The sequence below is a fragment of the Poecilia reticulata genome, chromosome 10 (assembly GCF_904066995.2).
Source record: "Poecilia reticulata chromosome 10, P_reticulata-male-v2, whole genome shotgun sequence".
Lineage (NCBI taxonomy): Eukaryota > Metazoa > Chordata > Actinopteri > Cyprinodontiformes > Poeciliidae > Poecilia > Poecilia reticulata.
This window is the reverse complement of record NC_088839.1, coordinates 1560994-1584548: the sequence shown is the minus strand read 5'-3', so window position 1 is coordinate 1584548 and position 23555 is coordinate 1560994. Positions and strand designations below refer to the sequence as shown.

Sequence of the window (23555 nt, the reverse complement as noted above, 5' to 3'; positions counted from 1 at the left end):
TAATCAGACACTTTGGGGCAAAGAGCAAATCCTGAAGTTGTGTGGTTCTTTTTTTAAGCTGGTTTAAAAATGTTTATTTTACCAGGCTATGTTGTAAACAAGAACCAGTTCTTATTCACAGCATAATCCAGTTAAAATGTTCTCTACAAGTGCTAAAACACAAAAATTTAATCCAATGTATTGATGTAGCCCAGATCATAGCAGGTGTCGTCTCAAGGCACTTCACAAAAAAAGATAGTTTCAATTCAATTACACATATTCTATTGATGCACGTGGCCTGTGTTTGTGCGGGTTTTGTACGACACACACGATGCGTGATGGAGATGTGGTCGTGGTCTTGTGTAATGTGGATGGCCCACTAAGACAGTCTTTTTTTTTTACAAACTACGCTGAATATTGAAGACATGAAAGCAAAGCCTACCTGTGATCCATGGGAAGAAGAGGATGGGGATTCCCAGGTTCAGGTGTCTAAGATGGCTAGATTTTCGATTAGATTTAACTGTTTAACCTTCCTGAAGTCTTAATGTGACGCTCAGGAAGAACATAGTAGATGTCATGGTTGTCCAAACGGGTGACCCATCAGCTCTTCAGTATGTGAAAACTCAAAAAAGCTCATAAACCGGCCAGAACCGCACACACGGTAAAGAGCTCAGGCGTGATCCAAACGACCGCTCTTAGAACTATGGAAGGGTTCAAACTCATCGTTCATTTTTAGCTTACAGAAGAAGAGTCAAGCAGTAAACTGACCAATAACATTTAGGCTCAGGATGGACATGTGCCCACCCCCACAGACTCACACAGATGTGGGCTAAAAGATTTTTTAACGCAAAAGATCTATTTTTCCTCAACAATTTTGTTGCTAGTAAAGAGGGTTAGATAATAAAAACATATTTTCTTTTTTTAGAGAAAAATCCCAAGGTATGCACAGTACATACAGTCATGGCCAAAAGTTTTGAGAATGATTCAAATGTTAATATTTACAAAGTCTACTGCTTCAGTTTTTATAATGGCAATTTTAATAAACTCCAGAATGTTATAAAGAGTGATCAGCTTAACGGCAATTAATTTCTAGGCAAATATTGACTTTGCAAATGAACTTTATCCCCCAAAACACATTTCAACTTCATTGCAGCCTTAAAAGGACCAGCTGACATGGTTTCAGTGATTGCTCCATTAACACATGTGTGGGTGTTGATGAGGACGGCTGGAGATCAATCTGTCATGATTAAGTAAGAATGACACCACTGGACACTTTAAAAAGAGGCTGGTGCTTGGCTTCATTGTTTCTCTTCTGTGAACCATGGTTATCTCTAAAGAAACATCATCATTGCACTGCACAAAAATGGCCTAACAGGGAAGAGCAGCTAGAAAGATTCACCTCAGTCAACAATCTATCACATCATCAAGAACTTCAAGGAGAGAGGCTCCATTGTTGCCCAAAAGGCTCCAAGGCGCCCAACAAAGACCAGCAAGCGCCAGGACCGTCTCTTAAAAGTGTTTCAGTTGCGGGATCAGGCTACCAGCAGTGCAGAGCTTGCTCAGGAATGGCAGCAGGCAGGTGTGAGTGCATCTACACGCACTGTGAGGCGGAGACTCTTGGAGCAAGGCCTGGTCTCAAGGAGGGCAGCAAAGAAGCCACTTCTCTCCAGGAAAAACATCAGGGACAGACTGATACTCTGCAAAAGGTACAGGGAGTGGACTGCTGAGGACTGGGGTAAAGTCATTTTCTCTGATGGATCCTCTTTCCGATTGTTTGGGACATCTAAAAAACAGCTTGTTGGGAGAAGACGAGGTGAGCGCTACCACCAGTCTGGTCTCATGCCAGCTGTAAAACATCCTGAAACCATTCATGTTGCTTCTCAGCCCAGGGAGTCGGCTCTCTCACAGTCTGGCCTAAAAACGCAGCCATGAATAAAGAATGGTACCAGAATGTCCTCAGAGAGCAACTTCTCCCAACTGTCCCAGAGCAGTTTGGTGATGAACAAAGCCTTTTCCAGCATGATGGAGCACCTGGCCATAAAGCAAAGGTGATAACCAACTGGCTCAGGGAACAAAACAGAGATTTTGGGTCCATGGCCTGGAAACTCCCCAGATCTTAATCCCATTGAAAACTTGTGGTCAATCATCAAGAGACGGGTGGACAAACAAAAACCTAGGAATTCTGACAAAATGCAAGCATTGATTGTGCAAGAATGGACTGGTATCAGTCAGGATTTGGTCCAGAAGTTGATTGACAGCATGCCAGGGAGAATTGCAGAGGTCCTGAAGAAGAGGGGTCAACACTGCAAATATTGACTTGCTGCATTAACTCATTCTAACTGTCAATAAAAGCTTTTATTAGTCATAATATGTTTGCAATTGCATTTCTGTATGTGATGAAAACATCTGACATGCACACATGAAAACCAGAGGGCAGCAGATCATGTGAAAATATAATATTTGTCATTCTCAAAACTTTTGGCCATGACTGTACAGCTGGATGCGCTATGGTCTGATCACATAATAATGCAGGGTTTCCCCCAGAAAACTTGCTAAGCTCGGTGATGGGGGCGCCGAGGCGGTCCACCGTGTTTTTGTATTAAAAGATGTTAAGCAGGCAGGAAAAGAAAAAATATTACTGGGTAACTATATGTTATGAGAAAACATCGCCAGTAAAACCTGTCTAAACCCACAGCTAGTCTTAAAAACAACAAATCAAAAAATACAATTAAAATGAATATCAGTTATTTGCTGTTTAATCCAAATTATGCCAGCTCCTCCATCAGGCCCCAGGCCTCCAGGGGCCCATAAATGCTAATGTTTAAACACAGACCACAGATATATAAATGTAACATTTGTTTATTTAGATCAGTGTTTCCCAACCCTGGTCCTCAAGACACACTGACCTGTATGTTCTACATGTTCCTCTGCTTCAACACACCCCATTCAGATGATTGCAATTCAGCAAAACCCTGTTAATCAGACATAAATTGAAATAATGTGTGCTACCACACTGATGTATACTGATAATTAGCACAATATTTACTGCTCATGAATTTAACATCCAACTGTCCACATCCAGTATACAAGTAGGCTGCTTACATTTTTTCGTAGTTTTAGATACTGAAATGTCTCCCCACAAGCAACAGTCAAAAGCAACATGCAGCTACACATAAAGCAATCCAGACTTCTAAGAACTTATGTAGTTGCATTTTATTCAAGCTGCAGTACATAACTTTAATAAAATATGTTTTCTCCATATTTGTTAAAGCTGTCACGATGTCATAGCAGTTTATGAGACAGATAATCTGGAAACAATCAATCTCCTCCACCTCCTTCCTGAATTACTATTACTGGTTAAAGTAATGCACCGTTCTGACCAAAACAACCAATCAGAACCAGGAGGAGGGTCTTAGTGCTGTCAATCATCCTCATTCACTCACTGCTAAATGTGCTAATGGGGGAGAAACAACTCATCATTACAAGAAACTGTTTATCTGCCATCATTGGTAGCTATGCTAACTAGACTGAGCATTCACAGTTTGAATCTGCACAGCTCTGTGCTATGCTAGCTGCAGCATAGAACAAAAGAAGGGGGAGGAAGGATGAGCAGCACCACATGAGATGGTGATTAACAGCACTAAAACTCTCCTGCCACTGACTGGTTGTTTCTAGCACTGGGAGAAAGTAGAGGAAATAGATTTTTCACAGATTACCTCTCATACCATAATGTCACAACATAATGACAGTTCAATCCGGAGAGACTCAGACGGAGAAAGAAAAGCGATTAAAAGAGTTTGACAAAATGAACATAAAAATAAACACAGTCATTTGGCATTCAGGTCCCGGCCGGGGACATCGAGCTGGACTTCGATAAGCTTGATGAACATTCCTGATGCAGCATAGGAATGTAGACCCCCGGGTCCTGTACTGGTGGAGGCGGTCAAAGGAAGATGAGGCCTGAGAGCCGGGAGCAGAAGGTGGAGATGGGGCGGAGGTGGGTTGATCGCAGCTGGTGAGCAGAGGAGGCCATGGGTGAAGGTACTTTTGAACTGGAGCCCGGACAATGATTGGCTGGAGCGAGGCTTGGACCGGCGCTGATAGGTCCAGGTTGCGGAGAGGGAGGCGCTGATTGGAGAGTCAGGTGCGACTAGAGAGTCTTCCAGACAGAACTTTTGTCAAGACTCCATTTTTAAAAATAGGTGAAAAAAATATTTATATAAAAGTGACATACTGCAGCTTTAACTTCACTCGGGAGTGGACGGGTCAGGAGGGACGTGGGTTAGAGCTGCTGCTGACTGACTCATCTGTTAAGTGGTAAAAAGTACAAGGGACAAGTTGAATATATGAATATGTTGATAATTTTTTTCCTTAATTCATTAAATGCTAATGAAAAGGAGGCAAACAGTAATTTGTAGCTAAGCTAATTATGCTAAATGGTTGGTAATCTCACACAGTCTACCCACCTCTCTTGGAGAAAAACTGGGTTATAAATTAACACTCTTGCCTTTTTCTCTCTTTCTCTCTCTCTTTTTTTAAAAATCTGATTTTATACTTAGCAGCATAGTAACTGCCACAATCGTTCGTGTCTTCCACTGACGTCACTCTCAGGCGCTTCAAGCAGGAACGAACGCAGATGGGGGGGGGGAGGTGTTCAGGGCATATAACATATGGATGGGTTTTTTTTTATCTGGGAGTGGGAATATTAAATTTTTACTGCTAAAAACAATTTTTGAAAATAATAATAAATTAACAATATAATTAATTTTGTAATTGACAGGGCTGCAATTTGTAATTTTTTATTTCTATGAACAAAAAATAAATAAATTGTGGAGGGCCCCTAAAATTGTCATCATTTTTCCCCCCTATACCGTGCCCCTTGTCACACATATCCACCTTTTTCACGCCAGATACCTGAATGACCCATTTAAAATTTTTTCACCCCCTCAGTACCTGAAAAAAAAAACTATCTTTGCCACTTCTATATGAGGTACTAATTTGGATACATATCCAGTTTTTTTCAAAATGTCTATATTTTTGTTCAGTGTAAAAGCTGTACAAAATACAAATGCCTCAAAGTACAAAGTTTTATGAATCTTTGGGTTATGCAATATATAGAGAAACTCTTTCAGTAATTACTGACCTTCATATCGACATTGATAACATCGTGGTATGGCCATTTGATGATAGCGGTCAGGTTCAGGAATTTGATTTTGACCAAGTTGGCTTCTCGTAGGCGGTTAAGGACAGTCTGACGTGTGATGCGTCTGTTGTGCAGACCAATAGTCTCATCAGCTGTGAGTGTCGCTGCTCTGAGCCGATCCCGCAGATGGATGAGCTGGATGTGGTGAGCTCGTGCTGGAGTGGTCACACGTCACAGTAGTGCCAGTCTGTTGGAAACAAACTCTTAAATGGCCTATTGTCCAACAATAAACATTGAGCCGTGCAACTACTGCTCTGGTGGACATCCCTGCATTCAACATGCCAATGCCACGCTCCCACATAACTTGCAACAGCTGAGGCTTTATGACTTGTGACAAAATTTGACATTTTGGAGTGGCCTTTTATAGTCCCCAGTGTGTCCAGCGTTTGCTCATTTTCTCTGATCACCCAGTGGACATGCCCCACCCACTGACTAAAAAACAACTCGATGAGTAATGCTCACTAACAGCAAGTTGGATTAAAAATTATACACAAATCAAGAGAAATATTACTTTTGTACAATAAAATGTCAGCAAATGCTCATTTATAGTTAACTCCACATGGCAGGAATATTTGACATGGGCATTAATATTTTTGTTCAGTAAATGTCTGTGATGTGAGATATGCATCATAATTCTGAACTAAAAGCCAGACACAGTAAATCCAGACATAAACAATGGGTGAAATGTATTATTGTGAAATTATGAAAGTTGTCTTTGTCACTTCAGCGCATCACATACCAATCCCACCACTTCTGGCTCTGGCTACATATCCAAAAAGGCTTCTTTACAGAATTTGTAGTCAACGCTCCACAAAAGACTATTGCTATTAGTTTTGCTTTCTATTTATTAACTTCCTTTGTATTATGATCTTGTGACAATCCTGTCGGCTCCCATTGCTGAATAAACTTTAAAATCAAACCATAAACGGCTCTATCTATTATTACTTCTGTAAACAGGGCCCTGCTGTGTGACATAGATGTTCTTGTGCTCATGCGGGTCACTTTGAAGATATAAAACATTCACTGTCAGTCAGGTTTAATTAGTAGTATGAACAACCAGACAAAAAGACAAAAATGATTTCGGTAAAAAAAAAAAAAAAAATTGTATCAAGACTTTTTGTGAACGTAACTTTAATCTTAGAATTTTCCTGATTTGCTCTTTTTAGGATAATCTTAAAACTCAAAAATTAATTCATCATTAATGTCTGCATGATAAATCAAGAGTGAAGCAGTGGCTCCCAACCAAGAGAGTCTGTTTTATGGTCTCAGATGCCACTAGACAGGAACCAACCAACAGGAGCCCCATTGTATGTGGAACATCATTAGGTCATATTGATCTGTGTATTTTGTGAGAATTGGCAGGTTTGGCATAAACCTTTTGTTGTATCTTGCCAGCACATGGATCTACTCACCTCTGTTTTGGTCTTGGGCTGTGGGAAGGATTCAATAGCTGTTCCTCTGTATGTACAGTTTGTCAACCTGAGGCAGCACCTGCCCACAGCCCAGGTGATGTACAGATACTCTACATTCTTGTGCACTGCAGTGCATCGCCACACTTGGCCTCCCCTGTTATTACTGTAGATAAATAATAATGATAAATATTAAGATATGCAACAGTATACATAAAATCCATCAGGTATTAGAAGGCATTTGGTGTGAAGATGTCTCAAGTGGGTGTCTGGGGGCTACATTAGAGAGAGAGTAAGACGTTCTTTCAACTGGGAGGTCTGCTGCTCCTTCACTTTGAGAGGAGCCCGTTCAGGTGACTTAGGCCACCTGAACGGGCTCGAGGACGCCACCTGGATGCCTGATTGTTGAGATGATCCAAATAAACACGCTCGACTTGGCTGGGATGGGTCTGCTTTAGGAGTCTCCTGGAGTAGCTGACCCAAGTTGCTCCTCCACAAAAGTTTGGGCCTCTCTGCTTAGGCCATTGCCTTCGGGTTGTGAAAAAAACCCCAACAAAAAACGTTTGAAGCTTGCTGTAAAAATGAAAATGATTTAATACTTAAAGTGGAACTAAACCCAATGTAAAAGCATAACCTTGCTTGATGAGTATGGCCAAGTGTGGGAATAAGTGGAAGTGGTTAAAGGGGGTGGTCAGGACGAGGACAACACATGGTTTCCAACTTGGCGACTCAGTCAATGCACACAAATCCAACTCCTGACTGAACTTACGTGTTTGAGTCAGATGGTTTTACACCAGAATGCAGGGGTGACATCGACCAAGCTGTACAGTTTATAATCAACACAAAAATTCAACTGCAGCAGCCATCCTTTAACCCAAAGAGGGCAGGATTAAAACAGTTTTAGGCCAAATAATGCAAAATAAACAAGCTTACATGGAAATGTCACAATTTGCTCAGTAACAAGAGATGGCACCCTTAAGACCAAATTTATATAGCTTATCTGCACAAAGTTTATATGGGGCTTACCTATATTTTAAAGAAATATTACTCTACGTAGTGAGTTCACGTCAAGCTATTGTTCTTTATACAAAGGTCACCTTGTTTTGCTGAAACTATATTCATATATTCATAAAATGGAATGTTACCTTTTTTTCTTCCTGCCATTAATTTTTATTTGTTTTTCTTATTTATTTTCATTCACAGGGAGCAACAGTCAAGCGATTTGTTGTTCTGATCAGAACACTTGGAACCTACAACTCCATATTGCTGGTGTCTTGGCTTCCTGTTTTGGTAGGAAACCATCTGAATCATATTTTTACAGCTGTCTTCTATTCAATATTATGTTAATCAATTAATGGGTTGAAACACTAAACTAAAAAATAAGTAAGTAAATATACTGGCTTGCAAAAGTATTCATACCCCTTGAACTTTTCCATATTTTGTCATTACAACCACAAACATCAATATATTATATTGGAATTTAACGTGAAAGACCAACATAGAGAAATATAGAATTGTGAAGTAGAAAGAAAATTATGCTTAATTCAATACAAAGTGTGGTGTACAAAAAGTTTCACACCACTTGGACTACTATCCTTTGTGGAACCACTTTTTCCTGCAATTACAGTTGCAAGTATTTTATGGTACCAGCTTTACACATCAAGACTGAAGTTTTCTTTGCCAAACAGCTCAAGCTCAGTAAGATTAGATGGAGAGAGTTTGTGAACAGCAGTTTTCAGAGCTTGCCACAGATTCTTGATTGGGTTTAGGTTTGTTCTTTGACTGGACCATTCTAACACACAAATATTTTTTGCTTTAAACCATTCCATTGTAGCCCGGGCTTTATGTTTAGGGTCGTTGTCCTGCTGGAAGGAGGGCAGGGCAGAACTATGACAGTTTTGCGACTGCAGAGACTGGGTCTCAAGTCCAACCCAGTCTCAAGACTGTTTCAAAGAAATGAAGACAACAAGAAGATCTTCCAGTTTGTAGAGAGCTACAGGAAGGCTATAGCAAAGGGATGGCTGACACGGTCAGAGCTAAAGAAAGTTAGGACTGTTGAAACAAACTTTTTTTAAGTTAAAGAATAAAACATTCTGTTGTAGTTTTTTAATCAAAAATTCAAAATTACAATATGCGGAATTGGAAGTTGAACCCTCTGAGGAAGAACAAGTAATTTTTAGTTTTATTCCAAAGTACACAGGGTTTGTTCCAAAACTATCCTGCTAGTTATAAATAGTCCAGAGTGTTCCACTTTACTTGAGGTAAGATTTTAATATTAATGACTGTTTTTCTTTAAGTATTTGACAATGTAATAAAGCATATTGATGTATTTATTATTGCGTCTACTTGTGCCACTTGAGGTAAGGGGAAATATTAATGACTGTTGTTAAAGCTTTTGACTGTGAATAACACTTAATGACATCTATAACTATTCCACTGTAAGGGAAAATATTAATGTCACAATTATAATGGTCTCATGACTCTCAGTGAGGGCTAACAAGAAATGACAGGGTAATGTAATAATACACATACGCATAACTTTTTAATGTTTGATAATTTATATCTGTTATGACCTATTCATGACAAATGATTCTTATTTAATGTCGAGTTGTCACAACAAAGACATTTTAAAGATTTTAAATGTGAAAAACCCAGCAACCAAAACGCCCTCTGTTGCTCTAGCAGCTGCTGACCTAACCTTACCGTTTGCCTTGATATCTCCGTCTTAGCACCTCTGAGAGAAATAGAATTGTAACATCAAAAGATTCTGTTGATTTAACCCCTCTGAGCTTTTCCCATTTTAAAAGGCGTCTGCAGCCAAATTGTTATTGTACAGAGCCTGTAAGGGGACATGGAGGGGGGGAAAAATCGCAACTTATTTTCTTGCGATCCCGAGAAACCTTTTTAAAAATTGTGCATTTCTTTGTTTGAGTGAAAAGGTTGTTATGCAGTTTTCGCAATGCGGGTAGTGGTGGTAGAGTCTAAACAAGAGACATAGAGGACAATTTACAAAGCTTTCTAATGTCTAGAGATGTCCCCGATGAGGATGTCATGCAGAGTGTCACAAAGCACCAGCTTCATTATCTTTCATTTACTATAGTTAACATACTATAACATCTAGACTTTTCAAACCAGGGCTAGATTATTCTGATCTAATAGAATATTTAAAACCAAGTTTGTGATTTGTGAAACTTCAATAAAGGCCGATTTCAGCACCGTATTTTCCGCACTATAAGGCACCTAAAAACCTTCAATTTCCTCAAAAGCCGACAGTGCGCCTTATAAACCGGTGCTCCTTATATATGGACCAATATTGAGCCACAACAAGTCTAGCAACTACAGTAAGCAGCCGCTGACTTCATTTTCCCCGTAGAAGAAGAAGCGCGCGGTGCATGCTGGGATAGTTGTCAGAACGCTGGTTTGATAACACATTTAAAGCCAGGAGGGGCGGGGGGAGCGTGTCGGTTGGTCTGTTACCCAGAAAGCAGTTGGGCACAATATCGTAACACCAACACCGTGAGTGAAACAGTGACTGGGACAGCTACTCTATAAAGAACTCGGGGAACACTTCTTTACAAATGTGGATGTCAAGTTCTTTTTAAACTGTGCAACTTCCCCACTTGAGAAGGGATGGACGACCCCATGCAGACTCTTAATGATAAGGATTTTACTCAAAGGAACAAACAGTTTTTCTTGCTTTTATTTCCATTTATTTCAGTGTATGGACACGTTCACTGTTGATCCAGAAGATGCAGGTAAAAACCTTTAAACAAACCCAAAAAATAATAATTACTAATCTGTATAAATTAATTTCACTCAATTACAAAGGAAATGGTAAATTATAAAGATAAAACCAACCAACCCATTACGAATTAAACCCACAAAGTAATCAAAATTAAATACACAAGTAACTAAACTTATGTTAACTTTAAACTTTAAAGTGCATTTCAAATTTATTTATATTTACATTTCTTAACATACAAACATCTGCTTCTCAACATTAATAATAAATATTTATTATACATTTAGCTTTAAATTATTCTTTCAAGTTGATGATAAATTAATTAACAATTGAACTTGGTACCCAAATCCATTTCATCAATACAATAATCAATACGATCATAAAAGTCCATCAATCAATGACAGACAAGCGTCACCGCCACTTCAGTTCAGCTTCACTATTAGGTGTCAATGATCCGGTCGGCCAAACCGGAAGTCTGGCTGGAGGAACGTAGACAACCTTACGGTCCGATCTCATAATAATGCAGCTCCTGTCTGAATGTCTTACCGGCTGCATCTCTGTTCATCCACAAGATCATCCAGTTTTACACAAGTTGACTAAGATCTGTGATTCAAAAAGTCCGCAAACTCCTGTCCTCTTTGTTTGGCGGATTTCTCTTCCGTCTTTTTTTTTTTTTTTTTTTCATTGTCCGTCCCTCTTTTAGGTCCGTGTGGAAGCGCATGACTTTTTTTTTTCTCTCCTTCACCCTTGTTTTCTGATTTGACTTCACAGTGGATGTGTAATAATAGAGTACGGAACAAATTGGCAACCTAAACTGAAGCGTCTATTCCATGCACCTTATTATGCGGTGCGCCTTATACATGAAAAAAGTTTTAAAAAAAGGCCATTCACTGAAGGTGCGCCTTATAATCCGGTGCGCCTTATAGTGAGGAAAATACGGTACTTTATTTGCATCCACATGAGAACTGAACTCCTCCTTTTCCAAATTGCTGTTTGGCACTTTTAGCTTTTTATTTTCTCTCTTTTTTTATATTCAGTGTAGTGAGACTTGATCCTACTTATGAAGCAGTGTAGTAAGCTCAGTTACTCATTTGAAGTAGTTTAAAATGTTTATTTCTAAGGAAACCCAGCAGATTGCATCCAGTCATTGACTTGCAGAATTCAATTTCCTCTTGGACAAGCAGGTAGTGACAGTAGAAAATGGCTTGTTTTCAGGGACAGTTGGAGTAAAGTCAGAACAAATATTCAAAAAGGCAGCTTAGCGGTAAAGTATGTGCACTATATGAGAAGTTTACAGTCAGTCAGTTTTGGATAAAATGTAGGCATCCATAAATGTACTGGAAAACATAAAGCACTAACCCAGGCTGAGGCGATGGATCAAATGGGAGAGGTAAGATTGTGACTGAAGTAATATGAGCATCCAAAAATAATTATGTATAAAACACTGTTAGTTTATGAATCACTGAACAGTTTAGCACCACAATACATTAAAGATCTGCTGTTGTTGTATCAACCTTCCAGACCCCTCAGGTCTTCTGGCTCTGCATCCCCAGAACCAGAACCAAACATGGAGAAGCAGCATTCAGCTTCTACGCACCACAAATCTGGAACAAAGTTCCTGAAAACTGCAAAACAGCTGAAACACCGAGCTTCTTTAAATTCAGACTTAAAACAAACCTATTTAGAGTTGCTTTTGAAACATTACAAATGAAACATTGATGTGCAATAATGCCACAAGACAAAATGTAATGTTTCAATTGTTGTTTGTGCGTTCTGACTTTGTATTTTTGTGTTTTATGATGAAGCACTTTGAACTGCCTTGTGTTTAATGTGCTATACAAATAAACTTGATTAACTGATGTATAAAAAACAGAAAAATAATTCAAGTGATTCATAACTGTCTTTTTGCAGTGAGAGAGAAAAGCTTCTCATGCAACTATGAGCAGAAATATATGGACATTCAAATCTCTAAAAGAAAAGTTGTCAGAAATGTTTATGGTTTTAACTAGGACTATTCATACTAACACAAACTTGCCTATTTTGACTTTTCTTTCCATCCTCAGGATTTCCCCCAGAAAACTTGCTAAGCCTGGTGGGTGGGGTGCTGAGGCCATCCACTGGTGGTCCGCCGTGTTTTTGTATTAAAAGATGTTAAGTTGACAGGAAATGTAAAAATGTTACAGGTTAATTGTATGTTACGGGAAGACATTGCCAGTAAAATTCTATTTAAACCCACAACTATAGAGTCTTAAAAAAACAACAAATCAAAAAATACCATTAAATTAATATTTGCACTTCTCTTTAATCCAAATTAAGCCAGCAGCTCCACAAGGCCCTGCTGGCCTTTAGGGGCCCATAAATGCTAACATTTTACCACAGACCATAAATACACTGCTCAAAAAAATAAAGGGAACACTTAAACAACACAATATAACTCCAAGTAAATCAAACTTCTGTGAAATCAAACTGTCCACTTAGGAAGCAACACTGATTGACAATCAATTTCCCCTGCTGTTGTGCAAATGGAATAGACAACAGATGGAAATTATTGGCAATTAGCAAGACACACTCAATAAAGGAGTGGTTCTGCAGGTGGGGACCACAGACCACTTCTCAGTACCTATGCTGTCTGGCTGATGTTTTGAATGTTGGTGGTGCTTTCACACTCGTGGTAGCATGAGACGGACTCTACAACCCACACAAGTGGCTCAGGTAGTGCAGCTCATCCAGGATGGCACATCAATGCGAGCTGTGGCAAGAAGGTTTGCTGTGTCTGTCAGCGTAGTGTCCAGAGGCTGGAGGCGCTACCAGGAGACAGGCCAGTACACCAGGAGACGTGGAGGAGGTCATAGGAGGGCAACAACCCAGCAGCAGGACCGCTACCTCCGCCTTTGTGCAAGAAGGAACAGGAGGAGCACTGCCAGAGCCCTGCAAAATGACCTCCAGCAGGCCACAAATGTGCATGTGTCTGCACAAACGGTTAGAAACCGACTCCATGAGGATGGTATGAGGGCCCGACGTCCACAGATGGGGGTTGTGCTCACAGCCCAACACCATGCAGGACGCTTGGCATTTGCCAGAGAACACCAGGATTGGCAAATTCGCCACTGGCACCTTGTGCTCTTCACAGATGAAAGCAGGTTCACACTGAGCACATGTGACAGACGTGACAGAGTCTGGAGACGCCGTGGAGAGCGGTCTGCTGCCTGCAACATCCTTCAGCATGAGCGGTTTGGCAGTGGGTCAGTAATGGTGTGGGGTGGCATTTCTTTGGAAGGCCACACAGCCCTCCATGTGCTCACCAGAGGTAGCCTGACTGCCATTTGGTACCGAGATGAGATCCTCAGACCCCTGGTGAGACCATATGCTGGTGCGGTTGGCCCTGGGTTCCTCCTAATGCAGGACAATGCTAGACCTCATGTGGCTGGAGTGTGTCAGCAGTTCCTGCAAGATGAAGGCATTGAAGCTATGGACTGGCCCGCCCGTTCCCCAGACCTGAATCCGATTGAGCACATCTGGGACATCATGTCTCGCTCCATCCACCAACGTCACGTTGCACCACAGACTGTCCAGGAGTTGGCGGATGCTTTAGTCCAGGTCTGGGAGGAGATCCCTCAGGAGACCATCCGCCACCTCATCAGGAGCATGCCCAGGAGTTGTAGGGAGGTCATACAGGCACGTGGAGGCCACACACAATACTGAGCCTCATTTTGACTTGTTTTAAGGACATTACATTAAAGTTGGATCAGCCTGTAGTGTGTTTTTTCACTTTAATTTTGTGTGTGGCTCCAAATCCAGGCCTCCATTGGTTAATAAATTTGATTTCCATTGATGATTTTTGTGTGATTTTGTTGTCAGCACATTCAACTTTGTACAGAACAAAGTATTCAATGAGAATATTTCATTCATTCAGATCTAGGATGTGTTATTTGAGTGTTCCCTTTATTTGCCAATGCTGCTAAGTTTGATTTAATGGTTTCAGCATACATAAATTAAAAGATTTGAAATTGTTTAACATTTAAATGTAATATTTTAAGGAGCTGGTAAGTTCACTTTATAAAAGTTCAAAGAACAATATTCATAGTTAGATTGTTTTGTTATCACAGCTACAACCTGATGTTGTGAGTTTAGTCTGAGTTTGAGCTCTGTTATCTCAGTACACCACAATTATCACTCATTGCCAATTAAACTACCCTCTTCTCCCAGAATTTACTAAACCCATGTTGAAATGCTGTTAGTGGTGCTAATGTGCTTAGCAAGAACAGAGACCCCTAAATCAAATTCCGCTCAAGGCCTCATACAACCAGCCCTGCATGCTGAGCTAAATCCGCTGCACTACGCATCTCTCCTCTGGATACAGAGCGAAAAAAGGCTAATTTAATTTATGTGGCTTTAGTAGCTCTTCAATTTTCTGACTGAGTTTTTAATAAGCGCCACAGAAACTGTTTGGTTGCTTAAGCAACCAAACAGGGACAGGGGACATGTTTTTCTGATGTACGTGTGGCTGCTCAAATTAACTCTGGCTGACTAAGTGGTCAAAGTATTTGATATGGTTTGATGTATTGTGTAGCCAGAATAATAATACAATTAATAATAAAATAAAATAAAACCAGCGTGATGCATGACTACGAGGCGAGTGCGAAAGCTCCTCCAGAGGCTGAGCCGATTAACACTCCGGCCAGCCGGGACCACATACATAAACTTTTATCAGCAGACAGCCTCTCACTGGGCAGCGTGTTGAGATGTAAGCACTGCACATAAATCTTTGTTCAAAAAGATAAATCATTCTCACCGCTCGCTCAACGCGTACCTCTGAAAGCGCAACAAGCCCCAGGCTTATGATACACTGGGGGAATCCTTGATTTTGCTCAAATTATTTTGCCAGTGCGATAGAATAATCTTGTCCATCTTTGAAGTGTCTAGGTCAGGGGTGTCAAACTCATTTTTGTTTTGGGCTAAATCAAGATCATGGATGTTCTTAAAGGGCCGGTGATGCCAAAATGTATTGATAAAACCTGTTCACAAACTGTTAAAATATCATTGAATTCTTAAAATTAAATATTATTGAGCGTATTTTCAGTCCCTCCTGGATTTGATGATTCTTTTTGTGATTTTTTGCAATAAAAATCATAGTGTTTGTGGTACTAATTTGGAAATATTTGCACTTGGCGCAATTTGTTGATTTTTGCGTGAATTTTCATGATAATTCTCAAGAAACTGGAGGGACTGATTGATATAATCTGGCAGTAAACAGATAAAAACTGCATCGATTTGATTGATAACATTAAGCACACTTATCTAGAGCAGTGGTGCCTAAAGTCAGTTCTCGAGGGCCAGCGTCCTGCATGTTTTAGGTCTCTCCTTGCTGGTAACCTTTACATCAGGTCAATGTTCTTCTTTGGCCTTCTAATGAGCCATCATTTGATCCAGGTATGTTAAACCAGGGAGAGAACTCTGGTTTTGAGGACCGACTTTGGGCACCCCTGATTTAGAGGGCCACATAAAAAGCTATGGCGGGCCAGATTTGGCCCATGGGCCTTGAGTTTGACACTTGTGGTCTAGGTGTTGTATTTTTAGAGCTACAGCAGTTGTAGTGTGATCCAAATGCATACAACAGGATGAAATCACGCTTTATTGAAATTTCAAAAATCAGATAAAGGTTTCACAAATCACAATTTTGGTTTTAAATATTCTATTAGAACAAAGTAATTGTAGTTTTTTAACTAGAGTAGATGAAAGATATGAAGCAGGTGAAAAAAATAGGTGGAATCTAGCCATTTCCCGAATCGAAGCTGCAATCAGAAACCAACTTCAGTTTTGCATAATATTTTCATCTGGGACATCTCTAGAAAGTAGGAAACAAGGGCGTAGGAACAAGTTTATCATTGGGGGAGACATATTGGAAACCTGACAGTTCTGAAAATATAGCTTGAGCAAAATGTCAAACAATGGTGTCATCAACGCGTTACTCTAATCTGACCCCTTGTAACGAGTAATCTAATGTGTTACTATTTACAATCCAATAATCAGATTAAAGTTACGTATCCAAGTCACTTTGTGTTACTATATTTGTAATTTTTTTTTTGCAAACACATATTGTTGCTTTTTCCTTGGGGAGATACGTTTCATGTGTAACACCAGCGACACAAGCGTAAACGATGGAGAGAAAAGATGCACATTTTCTAGCTGATACATTTTTCATTCGGTAATCAAATTACTCTTTCAAGGTAACTATGCAATCCCTGGTAATTAACTACACTATATATCATATGTGTGTAGACCTGTCACAATAACAAATTTAGATTTTTGATAAACAATATTATTGTTGTTTTGAGACCATTTTTAAGTAATAAAATGTTAATGGCAAAATATTAATGCAAGAGCACAATCTGAAAGATCAGTAAACTTTAAATTATAATGAACAGTGCAACTGGAAGATATTTCAAATATCCACAATAAATAATCAATTAATAAATAATAATCAATTTAATTTGTACCGCACTTTTCATTAACAAAAATCTCAAAGTGCTACACAGTGCAACTAAAATCGTAGATAAAATCAACATCATAAAAATCATGTGGAGGCAGAATAGGTTTGCTTAAAGTCTTTAAGCATCTTTTGAAGTCATCCAGTGGTTGTGGAGCTCTCAAATAGTCCGGGAGAGTTCCAGAGACGGGGGGCAGCCACAGCGAATGCCCGATCTCCCATGGTCCTTAATCTGGATGGAACAAGGTGGAGGATGTTACAGTCTTGTGATCGTAGAGATCTGGTGGATGAATGTGGAATGAGAAGGTCCTTCAGATAATCCGGAGAAGTTCTGTTTAAACATTGATGGGTAATGAGAGCAATTTTATACTGAATTCTGTAGGTGACAGGAAGCCAGTGAAGGTCATGCAGAATAGGTGTAATATGGTAGATTTATGGGCTCTCAATAAACTCCTGGCTGTGCTGTTTTGAATGTATTGAAGCTTCTGAAGATGCTTTTTATGGATTCCAATGAACAGAGAGTTGCAGTAGTCGAGCCTGGAAGAGACAAAGGCATGACGAGAGTCTCGGCATCAGAGAAAGAGAAAAATGGACGAATTTTGGAGATATTATGAAAATGAAACAGATTTTAAACAGATGCTTAATGTGATTTTCAAATGTAAGATGAGAATCCATTCTAACTCCAAGATTTGTAACTGTGGTGGAAAGAGGGATGTCTTGTCCAGAGAAGAAAATGGTCGTCAAAGTTGAAGACTGAACCTGGTGAGGTGTTCCGATCAACATGGCCTCAGTTTTGGAGCAGTTTAACTGAAGAAACAAAACGACAAATAAAATGAATTTTGAAGTCTTTATAAAAAAAATTGTCCTCCAAAAAAAGGTTTAGTTGAGACCAAAGCACCAACCTGAAAGCTTTTATCGTACAGTTTTTGGAAGAAAGAGAGAGAAATAAAAAGAGAAACAATAAATCATGCCAATGGAAATATTGAATTTGTTTTAATTCATGAGCACGGAGCTCGGTTCATTGTGCGCGTTAAAGCGGACACGCAGCGTGTCGCAGCGCCTCGTGCACCTCTGGATCTTTGCAACTCGGTGCGTGTCGCGCGCGCCGCTCTCCCAGGCGGCTCCAATGTAACTATAAACGCCATTCCGCTGTCTGGGCTCAAAAACGCGCTCAACCCGAACTGTTCGGCTCAAACCGCGACTATAACTCAGCCTTCCAGAGAGAAAAAAGGATATGTGAGCTCGGCGGCTGGGCTGATACAGTTTATAATCAGTATAGTTAAGTCACACTTTGTGAATAACATTAGAGTTGTTCCTGTAACCAGTGGCGCAACTACACATTAGCAACACTTCCTTGCCTACCTGACCTTCTCTGACTCAACACTTGCTGGTCTCTCCATCCTCATGTTCTGATCGTCTCTAACAGCTGGAGGAATCAGTCAGACCTACAAGCCTGTCCTGCTTCAGCTGCACTGTGCTGGTTGTACTAGAATTGGGAATTAGGAGTTCACCAATTTAATATCATAACACAGCAAAAGGCATGTTACATCTAATTCGGAATAAAACTAAGTACAAGACACATACACACCAAATAATAAACAGAGAAATTATGTGAATATCCTCCTTCGGCCTGTGACCTACCAGCTTAGTTTTACATTTTACATCTGGAAGAAAATATATATATTTAAGAGTTACAATGTCTCCCCTTATCGACAACACTGATTATGTGCTTGGTAAATAAATCATCTGCAGTCACTTGGCATGTGGTGCAGATTAACGTGGACATAATAACATTGGTGCAACGATCCGCTGTTACACACACACACACACACACACACACACACACACACACGCACACACACGGAGGATTACACAACAGTTTTTAACACATTTCCTCCAGATATATTTGGTATTTTTCACGCTTAATGCCACTCGACAGAGGTTCGCTGGTTAACGAATTCAACATAAAGACAGGCGAATATCACACAAGCCTAGTTTATGAACTTTACCCAGTGCTAACATTAGCTAGCACAATATGCTACCGGGGATGGCGGCAGACAAAATATGTGACTGTCATCATAAGTTGTGTAAGATTTCTTCTTTGAAACAGGGCGGACACTTTAGTAGCTGCTAAACGGTGTAATTTTGTGAAGATTACTTACTATTCACATTCTGTGTCCCGTCACTGAAGCCCTGCAGTTCGGGACACAGTTCTGAGATCTCAGGGAGTCGGAGTCTCCGCTTCGTCAGCGCTAACCAATCGGAACACGTCTTGCATTACTCGTCCTTAAGCCCCGCCCAGAATGTTCATCTAAGATTCGCAAGCAAATAAAGTTGTTTAATCAAGAATCATTGAGTTCAACCAAAAATCAGGAGCTTCAAAAAAAAAAAAAAAATTAGACTCAACCAAAAACTTAGGCTGTCAATCAAAAAATTCTGATATGCAAAAATAAAAGTTTCAAACAAAAATTAGTGATTTCAATAAAAAAATTTAAAAAAAACTCTTCAAAACATTTTTTGTTTCGTAAAGAAATATTTTTATGATTAAAAAGTTTTTAAGATTTTTTTTTTGATTGAATACTACTTTTTTTTGTTTGACATGATTTTTTTTTTTTTTTTGATTGAATAATTGTGAAACAAATCTAACTTCATAGAGGACTCAGGATTGGGGCAAGGCTGCAAGAGCACCAGGGGAGCCCTCTCTTCCTGATACATTGAACAGTTTTTTCTCTAGATTTGACACCACAAGCAGCAGAAGAAGCAAAGCCCACATCCATTCAGAGGACCAATATCAGCCCCTAATCCTCCAGCTCAACCAGGGGACTTCTTCTCTGAAGATGATTAACCCCAACAAAGCTGCAGGAATGGACAAGTTACACAGCACACAGCCCTGACACACCTTTTGCATCCTGACACTTATGTTAGAATGACTTTAGTTCAGCATTTAGCTAAAGTCAATGATTCAGCCGAGAGAAACTGATAGTGAAGCTCCATGACCTGGGACTTTCAACATCAATATGTCTTTGGAACAGTGACTTTCTCACCAACTGGCCTCCATACTGGCACACCACAGGGCTGTGTGCTTAGTCTGGTTCTTTTTCCTCTGTTCACCCATGAATGTGTAGCTATTCACTCCTCTAACAGGGTTTTAGAGTTTGCAGATACCACCACCGTAGTGAGTCTGATAATAATGATGAGACCCTGTACAGAGGAGATCCAGCACCTGTTTCAGTAGTGTTCACTGAACAACTTGGTGCTTAACACCTGCAAGACCAAGTAGGTCATATTGGATTACAGGAGGTCCAGGAGGACTGCATCCACCTATTACAATTCAAGGGAAAAGGTGGTGGAGTGTGTGTGGACAACAGTGTTGTGGTCAAGACCACCTAAACCAAGACCAAGACCAGAGCGTATCAAGGCCGAGACAAGACCAAGACTTTTAGGGACCGAGACCAAGTCAAGACCAAGACCAGCGCCCCATGCTACATGATACGATAAAATGTGAAAATGATCAAAATTACTTCTCAAATTGATCTGAAAGATCCATATTCCCATAAAAACACCTAGATATTAAATACTTAATAAATTTAAACAATATTAAAAGCAAAACAAATTCTTTGATCTGCTTTGCTTCCATCTCTGTGCTATGATCCGAGGTGGTCTCGTGCCACCCCTAAAAAGATGATGATAATTCAGCTCAGAGAGTGACAACTTTTTTTCATCACAAATGCTTATGTGTCTCTGTACAGCTAGCTCTGCTAACATCACATCAACGGAGCTTGCCTTTCTTTGAGATTCTTTTCTAAGTGATGAAAAAAGTTAGATGTAGTCCCCACCGTCGGTGAAAGTGAAGCGCTGCTGAGTTAGCTGTGGCCATCAGATTTCTTAAGATTTATGCAGCGCTATTCTATTACTGACGATTAGACAGATCTTCTGCCGCTGAGAGGAAACCACTACGCATCTCTCAGAGTGCCGTGTGCGAGTGAAAGGTGGGAAGGAGGGGGATGAGGAACAGAAACACAAGTCACGTAATTGGCAAGTCACGTTATTGGTTGGATTTTAATCGGTACGTTTTGCATCCACTGAAAACAAAGATGTTAACAAATAAACTGGACAGTATTAGTGATACTTTGGTCTTGACCGGTCTTGAAATAAAATGCTGAGTCCTCAGCGCCCGAGACAAGACCGAGACCAAATGCGGTCGAGTCCGAGACGAGACCGAGACCATCAAAAAATGGTCTCGAGACCAAGACCGATCTCGAGTACTACAACACTGGTGGACAACATAAAATTCCTGGGCATCCACATCACCTCAGACCTGACCTGGTTGCTGAACATCTATTTTCTGGCAAGGAATGCCCAACAAAGACTCTTCATCTCAGAAAACTTAAAAGGGCTGGACTGAGCATTGACCAAGATTGAGACTTTAGCAACAGATATTTATATGCTTTATTATTTATTATCATTGAGAGTACCACTGCAATTTTGATATGTTCCTGAAACAACGACAAAATCTTATGTTTTTAGTTATTAGCAGTCATCAGGCAACTTCTGAAAGAATTGCTTGCACTCAGAAAAAAGGGACTGAATACTTTTGCACACTGCATTTCAGTTTTATTTGTAAAATTTTTTTGAAACATCTCTAATTTTCTCTACTTCAAATTGTATACCACGCTGTGTCGACCTTTCACATAAAATTTAATAAAATATATGAATCTGTGGTTGTAATGTGACAAAATATGAATACAAGGGTATGAATAAAATTGCAAGCCACTGTACATTCATAATATATTCCCAGTGTTTCACTAATTCCTAGCTTGGTAAAAATCAGCCCCCTGTTCTACTCTCTTACAGAGGGTCTGGACCCTTGGCTATGAGAAACGATGCTTGCTGAAGGCATGGACTCTGTTGAAGTTTAAACAATCTGATTTACCCAATCACTACTTTTGGCCTATATTTAATGCACCAGCTTAATAAAATTGGTAACACTTTATTTGAAGGGTGTGCATAAGACTAACACTGTCATAAACATGACATAACACCTGTCATGAACATAAAGAAGTCTTTATGAATGTCTATGACGGTTGTCATGAAGTGTCATTCAATAAATAATGACACTTTTAATGCAAAGTTGCCTTAAAAGTTGCATTAAAAGTGCCAACTTTGCATGATTTTGTAAATTCTGACAATTTAATGCAACATTGGCACTTTTAATAGACTTTTAATGCAACTTTTAGAGCAACTTTGCATTAAAAGTGTAATTATTTACCGAATGACACTTCATGACAACTGTCATAAATATTCCATAAATATTTATGTATTTCTAAATATAGTGTGTATTTGATGTCTGAGCACCCAAATGTCTCAGACATTTGTAGTCTTCTCCTGAAGCTACTTCTTCTCTTATTTTATTTATTAGTGTTTGTTTTTTCTGCTTAGTAAAATGCTGCTCATTGTTTTGCTGTGAAATGAGTAGCCAACCTAAACTGAATTCCAGAGTACTTTGAATTAGGTTTTCTTGTAGAGTTTCTCTATATTTGATTACAGTGATGTGTGGTGAGGTGCAAAGCTCGTGAGGCACTGACTTAATCATAATCAGATATACAAATATAGACCACCTGCATGTTATTGTTTACATAAAGAAATGTTACACATGCGGACAACGCTGGAGGGCAAATAGAAATAAATACTAAAATAAAATGTATTATGCTAATAAATGCATGCCATCCACTGACGCGGTATAATCCGTTAACTCAATGAAACTGGAAATTTAGGTATTTATTAATTTCATGCTATGGTCCACAGCAAAGGGAAAACCATTTAAGTGCAACTCAAATGTTGGTTACGTATTGTAACCATAGATTCGATTAGTATAGGCACAGCCTTTAAGGCTATTGCTAGTGGGTTTATTCCTCACAGCAGAACTGAAAAAAGTTTAGTCCACGCCCACCTACTGGGTGGGCCTCACCCCGGTCTGTATAAATAATGTCAGATCGGACAAATGGCTCCCTAACAGCCTTTTTGTTCAGCCATTCATAGGCGCAACTTAAAGGGCTGCGCCTATACTCATAGAATCTGGGGTTACAATATGTAACCAACGTTCTGTTTCGTATAGGCTTCGCCCTTTAAGGCTATCGCTAGTGGGTTAACGGCGAAGCAGGATGTAGTCTATGCCTCACTGGGTCTATCCAGACCACTACCACGAAGCATCTGCTCGCATATAACAAAAACAGTCTCAGCCTAGAGTGCGTAATTACGCACTCCATACAGCAGGAGACCAGAGAGGAGAATAGGCTCTGGCCAGAAAGGTTGAGACAAACAGACCTGCTGCTGTGAATAGGAACAACGAACGTTACAAACTGTAACAGTGTAAAGATGAACAGAACAGGTAACTTATTATACAGCACTTTGGACAACCATGTTGTTCTCAAATGCTTTGTGATTAAAAGTAACAAAAATAATTATTCTGTCAGAACTCTGAGGACAGAATGGGTCATAGAGAACGTGGAAACATCACACAGGTAAAACCGAATAGATGAGCATGGAGATGACCAGGAAGCTGCCGTGAAAATGTCCTCCACAGACATTCCTCCACGCATAGTTGTGGAGGATGAAATCCCTCTGGTGGAGTGAGCTCTAAGATTCTCTGGAGCAGTGTTTCCCAACCCTGGTCCTCAAGGCACACTGCCCTGCATGTTTTAGGTATTTCCTTGCTTCAGTCCAGCTGATTTCAAT

At 39.9% G+C, this 23555-nt stretch overlaps 1 protein-coding gene across 3 annotated transcripts in view; it reads left to right on the top strand.

Moving 5' to 3' along the window:
- The window catches only part of rnf103 (ring finger protein 103), a 70140-nt gene that overhangs the window by 12228 nt on the left and 34357 nt on the right, over positions 1 to 23555 (top strand). For all 3 annotated transcript variants that reach the window (XM_081611360.1, XM_081611358.1, XM_081611359.1), the window contains one exon: positions 7795 to 7881. In XM_081611360.1, coding sequence (XP_081467486.1) covers positions 7795 to 7881 — 87 coding nt within the window. The remainder of the gene's footprint in view (positions 1 to 7794; positions 7882 to 23555) is intronic.